The 18797-nt window shown below is 40.0% G+C and overlaps 1 protein-coding gene across 5 annotated transcripts in view; it reads right to left on the reverse strand.

Annotated features, from left to right (window-relative positions):
- The window catches only part of TESPA1 (thymocyte expressed, positive selection associated 1), a 34832-nt gene extending 20711 nt beyond the window's left edge, over positions 1 to 14121 (reverse strand). The window contains exons 1-5 of one of the 5 annotated variants that reach the window (XM_021923268.2): positions 13992 to 14121; positions 13571 to 13721; positions 10690 to 10861; positions 3596 to 3803; positions 2673 to 2715 (exon numbers count right to left, since the gene is read on the reverse strand). In XM_021923268.2, coding sequence (XP_021778960.1) covers positions 2673 to 2715; positions 3596 to 3758 — 206 coding nt within the window. In that variant the 5' untranslated portion in view covers positions 3759 to 3803; positions 10690 to 10861; positions 13571 to 13721; positions 13992 to 14121. The other 4 variants (XM_009180897.4, XM_021923269.2, XM_021923270.2 and 1 more) reach the window with 4 other exon arrangements.
- Positions 14122 to 18797: the final 4676 nt, after the last annotated feature.

Here is an 18797-nt window from a genome sequence, read left to right on the forward strand (position 1 = left end):
AGCTTGTCAGAAAAGAAAATGCTCTTGCTACCAGAGGATGTTTGGCTTTGGAAAGAGAAATTGAAACTATGTGGTCTTGGAACAAAATTTGAAAAGTGCCCCTCAGGGCACCTGGCAACAGAGTGGACAGATAATCAGTAAATGTGGGCTCCTTGTTTATCCTCTTTTCTCTGTGGTCTTGGAGCGTGGAATATTGTGGTAATTCAGAATCTCATATTTAGAATGCATTTTCCCTCTATCTTCTTCATTATCTATTTTTTTTTTTTTTTTTTTTTTCTGAGACGGAGTCTCGCTCTGTTGCCCAGGCTGGAGTGCAGTGGCCGGATCTCAGCTCACTGCAAGCTCTGCCTCCCGGGTTTACGCCATTCTCCTGCCTCAGCCTCCCGAGTAGCTGGGACTACAGGCGCCCGCCACCTCGCCCGGCTAGTTTTTTGTATTTTTAGTAGAGACGGGGTTTCACCATGTTAGCCAGGATGGTCTCGATCTCCTGACCTTGTGATCCGCCCGTCTCGGCCTCCCAAAGTGCTGGGATTACAGGCTTGAGCCACCGCGCCCGGCCTTTCTTCATTATCTATTACCAAAAGTCAAGTGTACTCTCACTATCAATCATCGTCATTATCATCCTTTAATTTTTCTAGCTTTTCCATGCAATTAAGAAGTATCACATACTTAGACAGAATTAGAAAACAGAGGAAATTGGAAAATTTTCTGACTCCAACAATTCCCCTTCCAAAGACAAATGCAAGTATGTTGATTAACTCTTTATGGCTGTTTTGAAGTTTAAATATTTGAAACCTTTCCAAAACACAGATACATAATGAAAATGTAACAGATACCCTTGTTCCAGTCACTCCATTTTCACACATGTAAACATTTTTCCATATTTCCTTCAGAAAAAATAAAATATTCAGTAATATATAATATAAAATAAAAAATCAAATACTAAAGATATAACTAAAGTCTTATTTTACTTCTAAAGTCAATTCTTTTCCTTCTTCCAGATAATCACCATCCAAGAGTTAATATGTATCATTTATGGGCATATTTTTTCTGATAAATAAACAGATGTAGATAGATGGATAGATATAGACAGACATTTTGTGGAATGATAGGTAGGTATAAACTCCTCCTTTGTAAAACTCACCAGTCACTATTAAAAGCACAAAACACATACACATATATTATCTCATTTAAACCTCAAGAGAGCCCTTAGACTGTATTATTCTGAGTGTCCCACTTTATAGCTCGGGTGTCTACAATGAACAGAATTTAAGTTATTTGCTTATGATTGGTTAAACACTTAGTAGCACAAGAATTAGGCTCAAATCTTGGAGACTTTTCACTAACCAGACCACCTTTTTGTCATAAATTTTGGTTCAGGGTTTATCTTTGTAGAGCATGAGTGAAGAAAGATGAGTTCTAGAGTTTATTATCTTGTATTTCTGTGAATTTGTTATTTTCAGTTAGAATGAAAAATGTTCTAAGTCAAGGAGCATATTTTAAACTACTTGGCACCCCTCTAGGTTATTCAGATAATCAGACAGTTAGCAAAAGCGTAATTAATAATTGTTGACATGAATTGACGACTCAAGAGTAGTTAATGAGATAAGGACATTAACTGAGCTGACTGTTTCCCCTGTACATATCTGGTAAGCATTTTAAATCCTAGGACAGTTCTCATTCTAGGCTTCTCACCCAAACCTGCAACCATTCTGATTACCACCATTCTTTTCTTCCTGTATTTTGTGGGTCCTCTAATTGACTTTGAAGTCAATGAATTGTGAATAAGATGAGAGCAATGAGAACAATAGGTTTTTTTTTTTTTTTCAAACAACAAAACAAACACAAAATAAATCCTTCCTGGCATTGCCTTCTTGGGCACAGGTGAAATAAACAACCTTGGATTATTTGGTGCTATTTATTTCCTACCAAATAAGCAAGAATGGGTTTCTTTATGCCAATTAGTAGATGAGTTTAGATTAAAGGCTATATAAAACTTGAGACATTCCTGGAGGGAAAATAAGGAGCAGGCAGAAGTTGTCCATTCTGAGAATTCATTATTACACAGAAGACTAAATAGGTCACAGAATCCTTCCTTTTGTGTCTGGGAATACTGAGCCTAAGAACGGTCTAGGCTGATGGGCTGTGGGGTCTCATATTTAAAGTATCTCTGAGGAAAGAGATAATGCACTGCCTTGAAGTGCCTGCTCCAATTCTTCCCTGCTTTGAATCACTGTCATAAACCCTTCTCCTATGTTCTGCAGTAGAAATAAATAACACAGATGAATTGCTCTTCAGCAAGAAAGATCAGGTTTCCAATTCCTTTTGTTACACAATGTAAGACTCCAATCTAAAGGGGAAGTCAGGGGGAGTAGGGGTCTGGAACTCACCCCAACTATTCCCCATCCACTCTTAGCTTTAGACCGAACACAACCTCTATTCCTAGACCTGGTGCCTAATTTAGTCTTAGCCCCGAGTTGCACTTGATTCACAGTTATGATTACCGGTTCACCCTAAACCCGCAACACCCCTCCAACAACCACCTCGACCTTACTTCTAATCTTTAGGCCCAATTCAAATCCATCTTCCTGTCTCTGAGTTTCCAGGAGTTGTATCTGTTAGCAAATCCAACCATCAGTCACATACCACCCCGTTGCCTGTCCAGCACTTACCCACAATCCTGCAGCCAGTCTTCAATTTTATTGATTGGATTCCCTAGAAAAGTCAGATACTAGATCACTGTGAGAACTGAACGAAATCAGACCTCCTCCCTGCAACTAATTCCATTCCACAAGTTTATTCTTACATAAGCTGCGTCATGAATCTTTTTTTCTACATAAAGCTTTTCTTTAAGATATGAGAGGAATACACCGTATATAAAAATAGTGGATATTTCTTCTCTCTCTCTGCTTCTTTTCTCCCTTCCTCCCAAGAACCTGGAAAGTGCCCAAGATGTCAGGCCCACTGCTGTCTTTTGAGAGTTCCTTTCCCACAAGGGTGGATCCTTCTCATTTAAAAAGAAAAAGAAAAAGAAAGACAATCTTGTTTTTGTGCTTTTTTGCTTCCTACCAAATAAGCATTTATATCCATCAGAATTTTTGTTTTACTCTTATGACTGTGGTCTCATTTGAACCTCAAAGAAGCTCTGAGAAGTGTAGGAAAGGTACTACTATTTCAACTGGACAAATAAGTCTTAGAGAGGTGAGGGACTTCCCAAAGGCCACACAGCTTGTTAGTGACAGCATTGTGGCCAGAGTCTAGGCATCCAGCTTGTGTGTGGTCTTGTTACACAGACAAAAGAGAAACACCGCAAAGCATTCATAGAGAACCCCCAGCCTCGGGTTCTTACAGAAGCTTCTCAGGATGATGAAAAATGTGCTTTTCCCTTTTTCCCAATCTTATGCCTGTCTCTTTCTCACATAACTCATATTTTGTATTACTTTAGCTTTTCTCTTAAACATATTTAAACCAGTCAAAACAGCCCTCCACGAGGGCCTCGCTAAACAAGGGACCTGTTCACACTCTGCAGACCTGGGCCTGCTGTCACCTTTTATCACCAGACAACATAGACATCTGTCTGATGTTCATCTCTTACCTTCTTGGAAAACGTCATCCAGGCTGGAAGGCTCAGGATCTGGGACATCCTGCAGGGCGGCGGCAGCCTCCTCTTCTAGGACCTGGGTCTGCCAGTTACGGCTCTGACGGAGCCAGGCCCGCCGTTTCTCCCAGGATGTGGGGCTCAGCACAGAGTCCTCCATGGCCCTGGCTCAGACTTCAGAGCCTCCCGTAACAGTAATGCTGTCCTAAGAGTTGAAAAACAGCGATGCTCCCTCATCCTGTGCTCAGAAACCACCATGATGCTCAGGGTTGCCCCCGAATTTTCCTGTCTCTGCCCAAAGGAGCTTGGTCTCTCTACACATTCAAGAGTAGGGAGGACATCCCTAGCTCATTTTCTGTCTCTCCTGCAAAAAAGGAATGCTCTGAAAACTCTAAATATCAGGGTAAGTCTTTCAAGTCAGTAAGTTTGAAAGCTTCAGACATCACGATTTAATGGATATTAAGAAAACTCTTCTGACTTAAAGAATCTCAATTTCTCAGGGTAGCTGAAATGCTGTATTAGAAAACATTTTTTCTTTAATCCTTAAGAATGTTATCTACCAGAATCTTCCATTATGACTAAAACATCTATAAATTTAAAATGTATAAAATTCATTTATTTTTTAATCCTCATCAAGACGTATGAAAAAGTTGAAGGTCTCAACGGTGAAACAGATTTTCTAAGGTCCCACAACCAGGATGTCACTCCACCTATAGGAATTCTAGGTTTGTTTGTTTAGTTTTTCTCTTGATTTTTTATGTTCCTGTTTTATATATTAGGAGTCCACATGTGACTTATCTCAGAAAAAAATGCCCTGTGATTAAAAGCAAGGAGACACTGCCTTAACCAATTAGCAGCCAGCACCTTCAGGATAATCACTTTCTAATTTGTCAACCTGTGCTTCTACCTAACTATGAATTTATTCCTCAGCTCATCAATGCAATTACTAATCCTATAGATTCATATTTCATGTAACATTACCTAAACATGCCTGTATTCTTCCAAGAGACACAATGATGGCACTAGATACACATTCAAAGAGGAACAGAGGGGAAGAATCATTCAATTGTCCAAATAGAGCTTTAAAAAGCTTGAGGCTAATGTAATATTCATTGGCTCATACTCTGTTCTGCTGCCTCTCCCCCGCTGGCCATACTTGCATCCCACCTCACTGAGCAAGTAGGAGTGGGGCTGAAACTCTCCAGGTCTTATCCCCCTATTCCCTCAAGCTGCCATAAACAACTTCATCTTAAGAGCTACACTTTTAACTATTGGAATAAAATAAAATAAAATAAAATAAAATAATAAAATAAAAATGAAGACTACCAGTTTACAGAGACTTCTGTTCCTCCAACACTTAAAACCATTAGTGAGGCATCCAGTGATTTAGGCACTAAAATAGCTTTTTTGAAAAGAACATCCTGAACATAAAATGCATTCCTAGGACAATAAAATTGTTTTTAATGCCTCTGCTTGTTACAGACAAAACATACCTAGGAAAAAATAGTACATAATTACTGTTGTCTGATCTAAATTCCTTCACTTCAGGTCCGTCCAAGACATATTTTTCTTCCAAGTGAGACAGTAGTTAGCACTATGAGACTTTGCTCGTTAACCCTGGGTACCTGGCTGTTTGTCTACTGCCTGTGCCTTTCAGAGAAAATTAAATCATTAAATTAAGTTTGTGTCATAAAGAAGCCTCAAAGAAGAGTAGCAGAGATGACTTGCTATTCTCTGGTCAGAGCTGTCGGGAGGAGATAAAGACAGGATGAAACTGCCACTAGAATGACCTTAGGACAAGAATCTAAAAAACCTTGATCAGTTTGTTTACCTAGTCCTGTGATCCGAAATATTTAATAGATTGGTTCCAGAACCCAGAGAAGAAAATCACAAAGGCTAACTTGCCTATTGTTTTTAATTTCCAAAGGAAATGGACCTCCCTTAAATCACCGGGAATCTTCAGCTCACAGAATATTTTTGGTAGTAGAACTCAAAAGGAAGGTAGGAAGCCAGGAGGGCAGGAAGGCAGAAGGGCAAGAGGGTAGGCAGAGAAGGAGGAAGAGAAGGAGGGACGGAGGGAGGGAGGAATATCTGGCTTCCATACTTTATTCTGCCACTTCAAATGGGATAACCCTGGAAAATTTCATCCCTTTATTTGGTCTCAGTTTGTCAATGAAAACATTACAGCCGTAATATTTGATGCGTCTGGTACTACAAACTTCTGGATGTGCCGTTTTACAGTCGAACCCCTACAATGCCTAGCACAATCCCAGAATCTCACTAATTGAAATGGAGGTTGGGGCTTTCAACATCCTCTGTGATGTGACTCTATTTTACATTCCTCCCACATCTTCAAAAATATATCGCAATAATATAGGGTAATTTCCTCTGCATCCCCTGAAAATACTTACCTCTTTTTTTAACCTCAGTTTTCTCATATTCTTCCCCCTTTCTCTTCATCTTCCTCAGTCTTTGCCACACTCATCCTGCAGTGTCCAGCTTTTAACCAACCTCCTCCATGGAGCCATGCCTGGCTTCCACAGTCTACCTTAATCACTTTCACTGAGCTCTTTCTCTGCTTGAGTTTTTTCTTCTTAGGTATTATCACTAACATACTTTACATTTTACTTATTTACCCAATTTATTGTTTACTCTTCTGATTAGAATACAAACTCTAAGAAGACAGAATTTTGGGGTAATTTACTACTGTGTTTCTAATACCTAAAACAGAATCTAACACATTGTAATAACTTAATGAATACCCATTGTCTAAATGAGTGAATGTCTAGAAGGTGACCGTTCCTCATAGGAGCCCAGTGCCTTTCAGAGTCATCAGAGACACATGCAGGGAGATCAACTTCAAAACAGTAACAATAAGCTGGTAACTACGTGCTTACTAAGCATGTAAAAATGTTGTGGGTTCAAAGCTGGAGAGAAGAGAGAGGGTTATTCTAAGACTTGTTTCTATCCTAGAAGTTCCTACAATTGAGAACAAAAGTTGTATTTTCTTGACTAGTCCCTGTTTACTGCCTGTCTCTATGTCCTATGTACGGAAGTTTTACTTAATGTTAATTCCTAAAGGAAAGTGCCTATGGAAACAATCCTTAATGCTTAAGAGTTCCAAAGAAAGGCTTACAAATAAATGGCAATTGTAGGTATGACAATAAAAAGACCAGACAGGTTAAGTGTTCACTGAGAATGACAGACATTTTCCTGGCAATTTGGGTGAGAATGTAATAATTTTTCTACTTGAAAAAGTAACAGTGATCTCAAGTCTAAAGAAAAGACACAAGGTAGATCTAAGCTGATCTTCACAACTCTAGCACACATGATAGGGGACTGGGAAATCGCACAAATAATTTTTTTCCCAATCTCAGCAACACTTGAGTTGTAGAAACCTGTCGATGGAGTGTTATATAGGATTAGTATAAGTACAGCAATATCAAGAGGCAAAAAGAAATGGTAGTGTCTGGTTAGTGGTAATAGGAGGAAGTTGTACTGCTGGGAGATAAGAAACTGGGTTTTTTTTTTTTTTTTTTTTTTTGTGGAAATCTGCAGGAAGCAGCAAATGATTATCAGACAAACACATCAGCCATGAGAATGTTAGAGAGAATTAAAAAACGAGTGCACACAGATGTCAAGATAGCAGCTTTGTAGGTCTTGGGGCCCCTTGTAATAGAGACAAAGACATGAAGATGTTTTCTCCAAATAAGTCATTCAAACACGTACACTGATAATACAATGGAGTTTGGTGCAGTGAAAAGAAAACTGATTAGAAATCAGGAGACTTGGACATTTTTCTGACTTGTCCAATTAATTGACTTATGGCATATCAGTTAGGTTTTTTATTAAGGTTTCAGTTTAATCCTCCAGGAAACGGATTGGTTGGACTCAACGTTTGTGTAAATTTACTTCCACTACCAATGTTTATTAACTTATTTAGGTGAGTTTGAAATACGCATAGGAGTAGTACCCATAAAAGAAAGTGCATTTATACAGTTTCCCCATTAAAAAATTGGAAATGGGTCAGTGGTCTCTGGAGTTACTTCCCATTTACCAAATTCCCTTTCAAATTAACACCAACATATGGAGCTCCTGCACATGTGGCCTTCACACTGGATCCAGGAAACTGGTGAGCCTGAACATGAAGGCCATATGGGAACTTATATAGGGAGTCAGTCAGGTGCTACGCATTGACTGTCAACACTGCTTGAACTTTTCTGCTTCTTTGCTTTAGCTTATAGTTTCATCCACTTTCCTCTCTAATCAAACAAATTCTTTCTACCCTTTAACGGCCTACTTAAGTCATCTCCTTTCTCTGACCTACCTGTAGCAACTAACATCCATGCCTGCACCATATGCAACAAAACAGTAAGTGGCTACCTCTCTTGTCATCATTTACCACTACTTGTAACTTCTCCCCTAAACCCATCATAGAACATAGCACAGTACTTTGCAAGAGAAGGGACTCCATAAGTGCTGTACCTGCAGAGGAGCAAGAATCACCCTGGCACTGGGAAATTATCCCCAATTAGTATTCATCATAGGACAGGTGCTCCTGACTGTCCTCATGGCCTTGGATCCTAATGTACATTTTCGCACAGCTTGTAGTAAAGACGAAAAAGGCTTAGAGCATAGTCTTTCCAGTCCTTTGCTGATATAACACAAGGTCACCCAAGTCTGACTTAATTTATGAAGCTTGAACTACCAAATTCTCCTATTTAAAAATAAATATTTGCCAGTCTTTCAAGTTTTTATTCATTTCTTCATCAAAATTTCCTTCTGGAGTTCATCTGTCATCTCTCTTGATGCTGGCTTATAGTATATGATCACATTTGGTCTTCTCTGTGAGGATAGAAATATAAAGCCTGCAGATATCTGTTCTCCAATTTTCCCACGAAACTTAAGACATTCCCACACTGGTACTATTGCTTCTTGCCTGAATCAGCCCAAACCTTATTTCTCCCCTCTGCTACCATTTCCAGCCTTTTGTTCTTTCCTCTTTTCTACATTTCTTTAGAGGTTCATTCCATAAATCCTTCTCCACAATCTGTCAAGAGTTCTGAAATCCTGTTACAGCCAAGTGGAGTAAGACAGAATTCTTGTTCTGAGGATGCTATAGTTAAAAGCAGAAATTGTAGCAGATAGGATTGAGGTTAGACAGGAGAAATATCCTCTACTGGTTAAGATTAGGGAGTTAAGAGCTGTGAAATGAGTATCTTCCAACAAAAATTATTACTAGAGGCAGTAACTGTAGCAGCAGCAGAAAGCCTGTAGAGGTATGTCATAATTATGACATGAAGAATATCACCTATTTCTAGTCTCTGTTTTCCAAGGGAAGCAGTCTGGGATTCACTACATATTGACATGGGCAAGTCAAAGGTAGGTACTCATAATAACTGGTATGTAGAGAGGACGGTATATGTATCCATAAAACTTTCCTGTAAACTGCTTAACTGAATCCTGACAACCACTGTAGAGCTAATCACTGTTACCTGACACTCACGGAGATATGTTACTTGTCCAAGGTCACGTCCCTGTAGTGCTGAGATTGAAACTCAAGTTGGTCTGACTCCATGTTATATAGTTTTTCTGCTGACATTACAATAAGAAAATGGCCCAATGTCACCATCCAATGTAATTTGGGATTTAAAAAAAAGGAGAAGTAGTTTTAGTAAATTCTCTATTTCGCATGCTATGCAAGCTCTCCATCTTATAGTCTAGTAGAGAAAAGGCAGCATGAACACAAGGTAATTTATATTTGGTTCTGTGACAGTCTTAGTGCGGGAAGTGTTGCTTTGTTTGTGTTATTAGAATAGTTTCCTTTCTGACTCCAGCGAGGTGATTATGAAGCAGTTTAGCCTTCCTCAGGCTTACAGAGTGGTTTTTTTGGCAAGGGTCCCACTAACTTCCAGTTGGGAGGAGAGAATCTGCCTGGAATTCCACATTACTTTCAGATTGTTGTGGCATTCAGAATATTTCATAATGGTTTGGGGCACCACAGAGCTATGAGAGCTGATACTGTCACAGCCCTGTGGTGGGGCCCCACTCAGTACATGGGGCCTGTCTGGGGAGTCTTGAGGAAAGAGCTGGGATAGCTGGGCTGGTGACAGGTACTCAGAGGGCTTGGGAAAATGGATAATTACCATTATTTGTTATAGACATATTTTAATATTTTAGCAACTATTAGCCTACCAATTTGCACCTGACAAATACCAGCTCTGCTTACAGATACTTCACTATGGGGAAATTTTCAAGGGGCTCAGTAAGGAAAACCAAAGCTTCTTTTACTTTAAAGTTCAGAGTGTTATTTAGAAATTAAAGAAAAGGAAAACTGTGGAAAGAGTTTGGGCCTTGGAATCAGAGTTAGCCTAATTTGGAATCATAGTTCTGTCTACTTCCTGCGTATTTGTCCTTGGTAACACTATCTTTCCTTCTATACCTAAGTTTCTTTTTCTTTTTCTTTTGTCTTGCTGTGTTACCCAGGCTGGTCTTGAACACCTGACCTCAAGCAATCCTCCCACCTTTGCCTCCCCAAATGTTGGAATTATAGGTGTGAGCCACCACACCTAGCCTATACCTAATTTTCTTCATGTGCAAAATAGATACTGTGCCAAATTAGTTGGGTGACTGGCAGCTGTAATCAGATAACATATATTAAGTCCCTGATGTATAAAGGTGGTGCTTAATAATTGATAGATATGATTATGAATCTGCCCTCAGTCTAAGATGTTCACTAAAGTTGAAACATCTTGAGGAATAAGGAAGGAAAGAAGGAAGGAAGAAGGTGTGAACAGCAGGGTACAGCTGACAGTATAAAACCAAGATGGTGAAAAAGATTTTTTTAATATGTGGTAAGCAGAGATAAAAAGTAAACAATGAAAAGTCTTTCTTTCTTACCTAATTCTCCAAGGGACCAGAGAGATTATCTAATCCTGGTCACTCATTTTGTAGTTGAGGAAACAAGAGAGAGAGGAGGGAGAAAGAGAGAGAGAGAGAGAGGAGAGAGAGAAAGAGAAAGAGAGACAGAGAAGCAGGCTTGTCTGGAGTCACAAAGAATATTAGTGGTTTTAAATGGGGACCAAACTCACAAGTTCTGAGTTCCAGATGCATGCTTTCTTCCTTTATATCATACAGCCTTCCTCCTGCCACACTTGGTTTCCAAGGTCCAGTCCTAGGTTTGTCTTTAGTGCTCTGGGGGACATGTATGAGACAGACTTCTCTTCTCTTCTGTCTGTTTTGTGCCTATGCCCCAAGCAGTGCCTGTAAGTTGAGACTGAGAGTGAGAACCAGTGTGGGAGGAGAGAAGAAGGAAATGGGGTTTCCATGATGTGGCCCATAAGACCTTCTACATCCACAGCCAAGATATACATCATTACCATCGCAAAGAGCTGTGGGAAATCCCAGAGCAGCTAACATTTCTCTGTTTGTGAACTGGGCAAATTCCACCTCAACCCAGGGGAATTGTCCCCCATTTGACATACCCCAATCTGCAACAAATTCACACATTCCTTCATAGATAAGAACTGTCTTCTAGCTCCTAACCCTCTTTAATGTCACTCAGGTTGGAAGATCATCAGAACAAGAATTTCCCAGAGAATATTTGAGCATTCTGAGACTTCTGTTGTCCAAGGAGCAGTTCAGTCTGCTCAGGGAAAAGGGGAGATGTTATTTGGTAAATAATAGAAACAAAAAATGCCCATTTATCAATGGAACTCCTATTTCCCTCCCTTTTCATACTCTTTCTGCCACATATAAATGTAGCTGAATAAATACTGAAAGAAGATCATCTAAGACCTTTTTCCTCTCCTTCCCTTTCTTTCTTACTTCCACTTTCAGGATATGAATTTTAAGAAAGGCTTGTATAATGCTACAGGAAATACTGAAGTTGTGTATTTGGAAAAAAATCCCATATTCTCAATGTAGGGAGACATCAAATATCTTCATTTGAATGGGCAATAAAGACATCAAGAATAAGAAACAGCAGTTTATCTGAGCTGATTTGTAGATGGTTTCATCAAGAGAAAGTAGGAAGAATGAGCAGATTTCTCAACCATTGAGTTAGCTCTGTGAATTTGTATCTTTAATTCTTCAGTTTTATCTCCTTGGTAATAAGCTCTGTCCTGCATATACTCATTTTCTTCTTTCCTGCTTTTCCTTTTCAATATCTGCACACAATCTTCTTGTCCTCATCCCTCTGCTTATTTGACTGAACTCTTTTCTTAATCTAGAATCTGTGTTTAGGTCACTCTGTCTCAGGCCTGTGTGTGGTAGGGTACCTAGTACTGTGGGTACTGGAATATCCACTTTGGTCTTGTTCCTTAGGTGGAAAAGAGAACAGTTGTCAGTTTGCAGGTGGAAATAAATGTGTGATCTTTTCCCCTTACTGTAGCCCAGAAGGAACCTTGTAAGTCACAGTATTGGCTGAGACGAGACCTCCTTTTAATTCTCTACTAGAATCCAAATCATACACATTGAACTGAAAATGACAATTGGGCCTTCATGTTCACTACATAATGCTGAACCATAAACATTGAACTGAAAATGATGGTTGGACCTTCATGTTCGCTACATAATGCTGAATCGCAGGGTTCCATCTTAATTTTCAAAAACCCAAGAGTTATGAGGACATGTTGGTAGTATGGCTATATATGGTTTCTAAACACCCTGGGGTGCATGTGAATAACTCATATGTTAGATTGCTCTCTATCCCTCCTGCTATATCTTCAGCTTGTTATTTCTGATAATAGTCTAAGTAGAGACAGACAATAAATCTGACTTCCCTTCTTCCTCCTAACACTTCATGCTGCAAGAGAATCATACAAGATCTTTATCTCTAATCACTCAGCTGAACAACTGTTGAGTCTGATACTTGGGCACACAAGTTGAAGGTTCCTACCTCCAACCTCCCATCCTAGGTACTGCCCTGCACCATCTAGAAAGTCTTCTTAGCTCTCTACTCAGGACCACTTGTGGTATACAGAGGAACTAGTACTTCCCTGGATATCTCCTGTAAATGCTCACAGTCTTGTCAAATCAATTCTGTGGAACTCTCCTCTTGGCCTTGCACTGCCCTGGGGACCCACCCTTTCTCTTCCACCCACTGGTGAGCTCAGTGGCACAGAAGGGGGATGGGAAAACCCCAGGGTGGAGGATCTTTCCACTCCTCCATCTACCCCAAAACTCATGTAGGTGGTAACAGGCTCTGCCTGCTACCACTGGGGCAAGGGGTGTTGGAGGATCATGAAGCTCCCAATATTATGTAGGTCACTGAGAGGTCAACACATCCATCTATCCGTCTTTGAGATGTGAACCCTGAAATCCGGTCCTGACGGTGGCTCTCCATCTATCTTGAGCCTCCCAGTTAATTTGACCTTGCATCACTCAAGTGTGTACATCCTCCCTCATAGCTGACCTCAATATATCTTGCTGCAGTTTATCTCAACAAGTTTCTTCTACAGCTTCTGAAGAAAGAGGTCGTACCCATAGAAAGCAAAGTTGATTTCAGCCAGGTACTCTCAATGCTTGGAGCTATGGACACTAGAGTAGGGCCCGAAATGAAACCTGGAAACTTCTTCCTTGAGAACTTTTCAGTGTTATAATCAGATGGAAATTGCAGCAACAGTGAGTTCAGCAAGACACAGAGAAACTTTGCAGGTGAGAAAAGTAATAAAATTCCTAAAATAGTTATTTAAGTCATCAAAGAGACCCAAGTTTCGAGAATCTAGAAAGATTACCTCTCTGATAATAAAAAGAAAACAAACAAACGAAAGCAAAAGGCACCCGGTATCATTCTCATAGGCATAATGATGGATGCTTTTAAGGTTGAAGTAAGAGCGGTGGGAGATTTTCTCCTGATTTTCCCTTGTCTTGATCTTGATAGCCTGATTTTTCTCTGACACGTTTCCTTCTTTCTCTTAGCATCACCCTAAATCAGTACAGCCTTGAAACTGAGATAAAGGCTGTACTTACCTGTCCGCTGGTAGAAAACTGAGTTTGAGGCAAAGCAGTTGTCGAAGCTGGGCCGAGGCCTTCACAGGTGTGGGCACAGAGGTGAAGCGAGGGAGAAAGTATCATGTTGTAGATTATGCCTTTCTCCCTGAACTCATTCAACTGCTGTTGCCTGCTCAAAAGGGGAAGCGGAAATGAGAACACACCACACACACACACACATCCACACATGTAGACGCAGTCCCCGCCTCCCAGCCCAGCCACATCCTTTGCTCCGGCTCAGGAGACTGAGGGCAGGACAAACCATCTGGAGACACGGTGCTCACAACTAGGAAGACCTTCCTGCCCCAGAGTTGTCTCTGTCTTTCCAGAAAAACAGATCTTTTCCTATTAAGGCAAAGGTACAGTCCATTTAAAGAGGTGTGTGCAGGAGTCTTCCTACCATATAACTAGAATTCCGCTGCTGCAGACAAATCCTTCTGGCCTCCGGAGAGCTGTCTGAAAATGGGAAAGCTCTCTCTCATAAATGATCTGGCGTTTATCTCAGAGAAGATGTTTCCAGCCCTGTCACACACTTGAGAGGGATCCGAGCCAGTCGCTCTGTGTTTATAACTTTCAAACTCTGGTAAATTCCCCCGAAGCTTGTTTTTGAATACTGCTTACTTTTTTTTCTGTTAGTTTCTTAACTTTGTTTTTATGTTCAAACCACTTCAAAGTTTTCGTTTTTGTAATAAATGACTGCTTTCCCCCACGTTTTCAAAGCTGAACTTTTAAAATCAGTTATACCCTGAAGATGTCTTCAGTTTATTGGTTTTCAGTTTGGAGAAGGCTTAATGAACTCTAAAAGGTTTCTTCCAGTCCTCAATCACTCTCACCCACCAGGGGCATTCAGCACTGCTGACGATCCCTCCTTGCTTCTCCAGTATCTCCGAACACACTTTCCTCTCTGTATGATACTGCTGCATTTTGGGTATCTTCTTTCTCTCTCTCTCCTGATTCTACTGTTTCCTTCTTTAAATCATTTATTTATGAATATATATCACAATATTTATTCTACAAGGCACTCCTCTAATGTGTTAATTGTGACTGATTTCCCATGTTCATTACCTTCTTTCTGATTTTTTGGCTATTTTTTTTTTTTTTTTTACCATGTTTCTAAATTCCATTTCCAATCATCAATAGGACAACTCCACTGAGTATCCATAGTATAGCTATAATATGATAGAAATAATCCTAAATAAAATTCTCGCTTGGCAAATTAAGTTCCCAAAACATTATTTTCTTCAAGTATAATGTGAGGAAAATGACAATTCTCTCTGTTTCTCACTCAACCCTTCCCCCACCCTATTCCTTTTACATAGGCATGAAAATATCTAACATGTTTTCTTAGGACATAGTAGGTGCTAAATATGTGTTTTTCTGAGAATTAGCTTCACAGTCAACAAGTAAAACACTAAACCCAACATGCCTAATTCTCTTTATTTACTATTCTTTTCTGTACAAATTAACTGTAAAAACTCAACTAATGGAAACTTAACAACTCTTAAATCCTAAGTTTCTGGAATTCAATGTTTTCCTGAACAGTTGTTTTTCAATATGTTTGGGATATGGAGAATATCACTTCTGTAGGGAGTTTGGAAATATGTGAGGGAGATTTAATTTTCAAAGAAATGGGAAGCTGATACTGGTATTTACTTCTGAGGGTCAGTGATGATAAGTGCTTTGGAAGGGATAGGACTGTTCAGCACAAGGAATAATTGTCCTGGCCCAAATGTCAGCATTTTGTTAACATTGATAGTTTGATGGTTAGGAGAGCAGGCTTTACAGTGAGGCTCTGGCATCAAGTAGCTCTGTAGTCTTGGATACACTAACATCTCTAGGTCTCAGTTCGTTGGCTGCTAAATGGGGATAACCTTACAGGAGTGATTGTAGAGCTATAAGAATAAAGGAATACAGAGTATTTAGTCCAGTGCCTACCTTACAGCAAATGCTCAAGAAATTGCAGCTATTTTTAAGACTCTTGAAATATAATAGTTTCTTTTCTTTTAACTTTTATTCTAAGTTCAGTGGTACCTGTGCAGGTTTGTTACATAGGTGAACTCTTGTCATAGGGGTTTGTTGTACAGATTATTTCATCACCCGGGTATGAAGCCTAGTACCCAATAGGTATTTGTTTTGATCCTCTCCCTCATTCCACCCTCTACCCTCCCATAGGCCCCAGTGTGTGTTGTTTCCCTCTACGTGTCCATGTGTTCTCGTCATTTAGCTCCCACTTATAGGTGAGAACATGCGGTATTTGGTTTTCTGTTCCTGTGCTAGGTTTCTAAGGCTAATGGCCTCCAGCTCCATCCATGCTGCTGCAAAGGACATGATCTCATTCTTTTTTATGGCTGAGTAGTATTCCATGGTGTATACGTTCCACATTTTCTTTATCCAGTCTATCATCAATGGGCATTTAGGTTGATTCCATGTCTTTGCTTTTGTGGATAGTGCTGCAGTGAACATACACATGCTCGTATTTTTATAACAGAATGATTTATATTACTTCAGGTATATACTCAGTAATGGGATTGCTGGGTCTAATGGTATTTCTGTTTTTAGGTCTTTGAGGAATCGCCACACTGCCTTCCACAAGGGTTGAACTAATTTACACTCCCACCAACAGTGACAGTGTATAAACATTCCTTTTTCCCTGCAACCTCGCCCACATCTTTTATTTTTTGACTTTTTAATAATAGCCATTCTGAGTAGTGTGAGATGGTATCTCATTGTGGTTTTGATTTGCACGAAATATAATATTTTCAATTTATCCAAATGCTATGTCTATCTGTCAAAATTACCTCATTCATTAAAGATGCCATTTCACAAGCAATTGCTAGAGATCTTTTTATTAATAAAAAAGATTTATTTATTTTTTGATTTTTATTTATATTTATTCTTAATTTTTGTGGGTGCATATGTAGGTTTATATGTTTATAGTATTTGTGGTTTATTTTTTGAAAGAAATATTTTTCTCTTCTACAAGCAGCTTCTGAAAGACGAAGATGAAGACTACATGATTCCTAGGAGGAGAAGGAGGCCCAGGGTATTTCTCGGTTTATCTTCTTTCTCTGTTGTATCATCTTTCTCTTTCTTTCTTTGTTTCTTTCCCTTTCTTCTTTCCATTCCCCTTCCTTCCTTCCTTCCTTCCTTCCTTCCTTCCTTCCTTCCTTCCTTCCTTCCTTCCTTCCTTCCTTCCTTCTTTCTCTCCTTCCCTCCTTCCCCTTTCTCTTTTTTCCCTCTCACCTGCCCTTCCCACCCTTTGAAAATGTTAAGTGTCTCTGTCTTTGGCACCATGAACTTCTCTGAGCATATATTCCAGGTGCTTCATGAAAACGGCTTGTTCTTTTTATACTAGATGCAGTAGTTCAGGGTTTCCGAAGGGTTTTTTGTGAGCTTGTTCATTTTTTTCCCTTGGTTAAAAATAAAAACCCTTATGCTAACTGAGATAATGAATTTGTTCTCTACTGCCTGTGTGATTCAGCACTTTGGTGCCTCATGATAGGGCCTATTTGTCATTCCATGGCTCCCTCTCTTGTGTTTTATAGAACTTAGTAAAAACACTGAACTAGGGGTAAGAGAACTATCTGAGTTTAAAACTATACTAGTTACTTAATTTCACTGGATATCAGTATCATCTTCTGACAAACAGAGAAATGTTTTCTAAGATCCTCTTGGCTTTAGATGTCTGTAACATCTGTACAGACTATTTTTCTCTACCCTTTTATAACTACATGTAGCTTATTATGGAAAATGAAAATATTAAGTGACAGATATTTGGTAAGAAATTATTATAAAGGTAGTAGAAAAAGTACTTTGAAATACTCTTTTCCATGGAAAAGGCAAGTAAATATTGCTTTTGAATAATATTATCCTCCACACATGTAACCTGAAAACACTGATAAATAAGAACAATTTCTGAACACTGATGTGCCCATCAAACAGATGGGCTGTAGTTGGGTATAAGTTCTGGAGCTGCAGAACTAAGGGCTGAGCTGGCAAGTTGCCCAGACCTGGGGCAGAGCCAAGACAGCTGTCCATAGAGGCTGTACCAAGACAGAGAAGCTGCTGCTCAGAGCCACTGCTCTGGGCCGAGCAGCTGGGCCCCTCTACCCAGGCCCAGATGCAAATCATCTGCCTCCATTTCAGCTCTCAACCTTCTTCTTTCTCAGATCCTGGGGTTTGCAAATGCCGTTTTTGTTTGGTTTGGTTGGGTTGTTTCGTTTTTTTCTAGGAGTCTGTTCCTCCAAAATGCTGATGTGGGAGTTTGAGTGAATTTGTCTCCTTCCTATCCCAAAGGCTCAAAAGTAGAAAGAGAGAGTGGCTAGAATTGTAGGGGAGAGAGCAGTGGTTTAACTCACCACAGATTTTCTGAACTTTCTCCAGGCAGAAAAGTGTCCACCAAGGTCATCTGGTTCTTTTCTCTGCTTCTATGTTCTGGTTGTTAAGGATACAGAAAATGGGATTTGATAACTATTCTAGTCTAACCATTCTCCTAGATTACTCCACTCAATGCCAGAAAGTTCTTCCTTCTGTCTGGCAGTATCTTCCCTGTGTAAAAGTCCAGCAGAACAGAAGAGCAATCCATCTCAGGCCTCTGCAGAGGTGTTCTTTCGGTGATCTGGATTGCAGTTCTACCCAAGATGTATTTTACTGGATACCTTCTGAGTGCTGGAAATGAGATAGATCTGGGGAAGGGGCTGAGGGGAGTGTAGAAGGAGAGGAAGAGATACAAGGGGGAGAAACAGTGTCAAATATTATCCCTTAGAGGGCTTATTTTCTAGTATGATCAAGTAATTTGGGGAAATACAGGGTTAACAAAAGACAAACATGTTCCTTTAAGGCAGTGGTCCTCAATCTTTTTGGCATCAGGGACTGGTTTCATGGAAGACAATGTTTCCATGGGAGCAGGCTGAGGGGGATGGTTTGGCGATGAAACTGCTCCACTTCAGATCATCATGCCTGCCACTCACCTTCCTGCTGTGCGGCCAGGTTCCCAACAGGCAACCAAACTGTGCTGGTCTGGGGCCCAAAGGTTGGGGCCCCCTGCTTTAAGGCATAACTTCTTGAGGTTTTTAATAGATTAACATGAATTATGACGCTCTTAGAAGGGAAATTTTTGTATTTCCCAAATGTATTGGCCTATGGATTCCCCTCCCTTCCCCTCCCCTCCCCTCCCTTCCCTTTCCCTCCCCTCCCCTCTCCTTCC

This window comes from Papio anubis, chromosome 9 (genome assembly GCF_008728515.1).
Source record: "Papio anubis isolate 15944 chromosome 9, Panubis1.0, whole genome shotgun sequence".
NCBI lineage: Eukaryota > Metazoa > Chordata > Mammalia > Primates > Cercopithecidae > Papio > Papio anubis.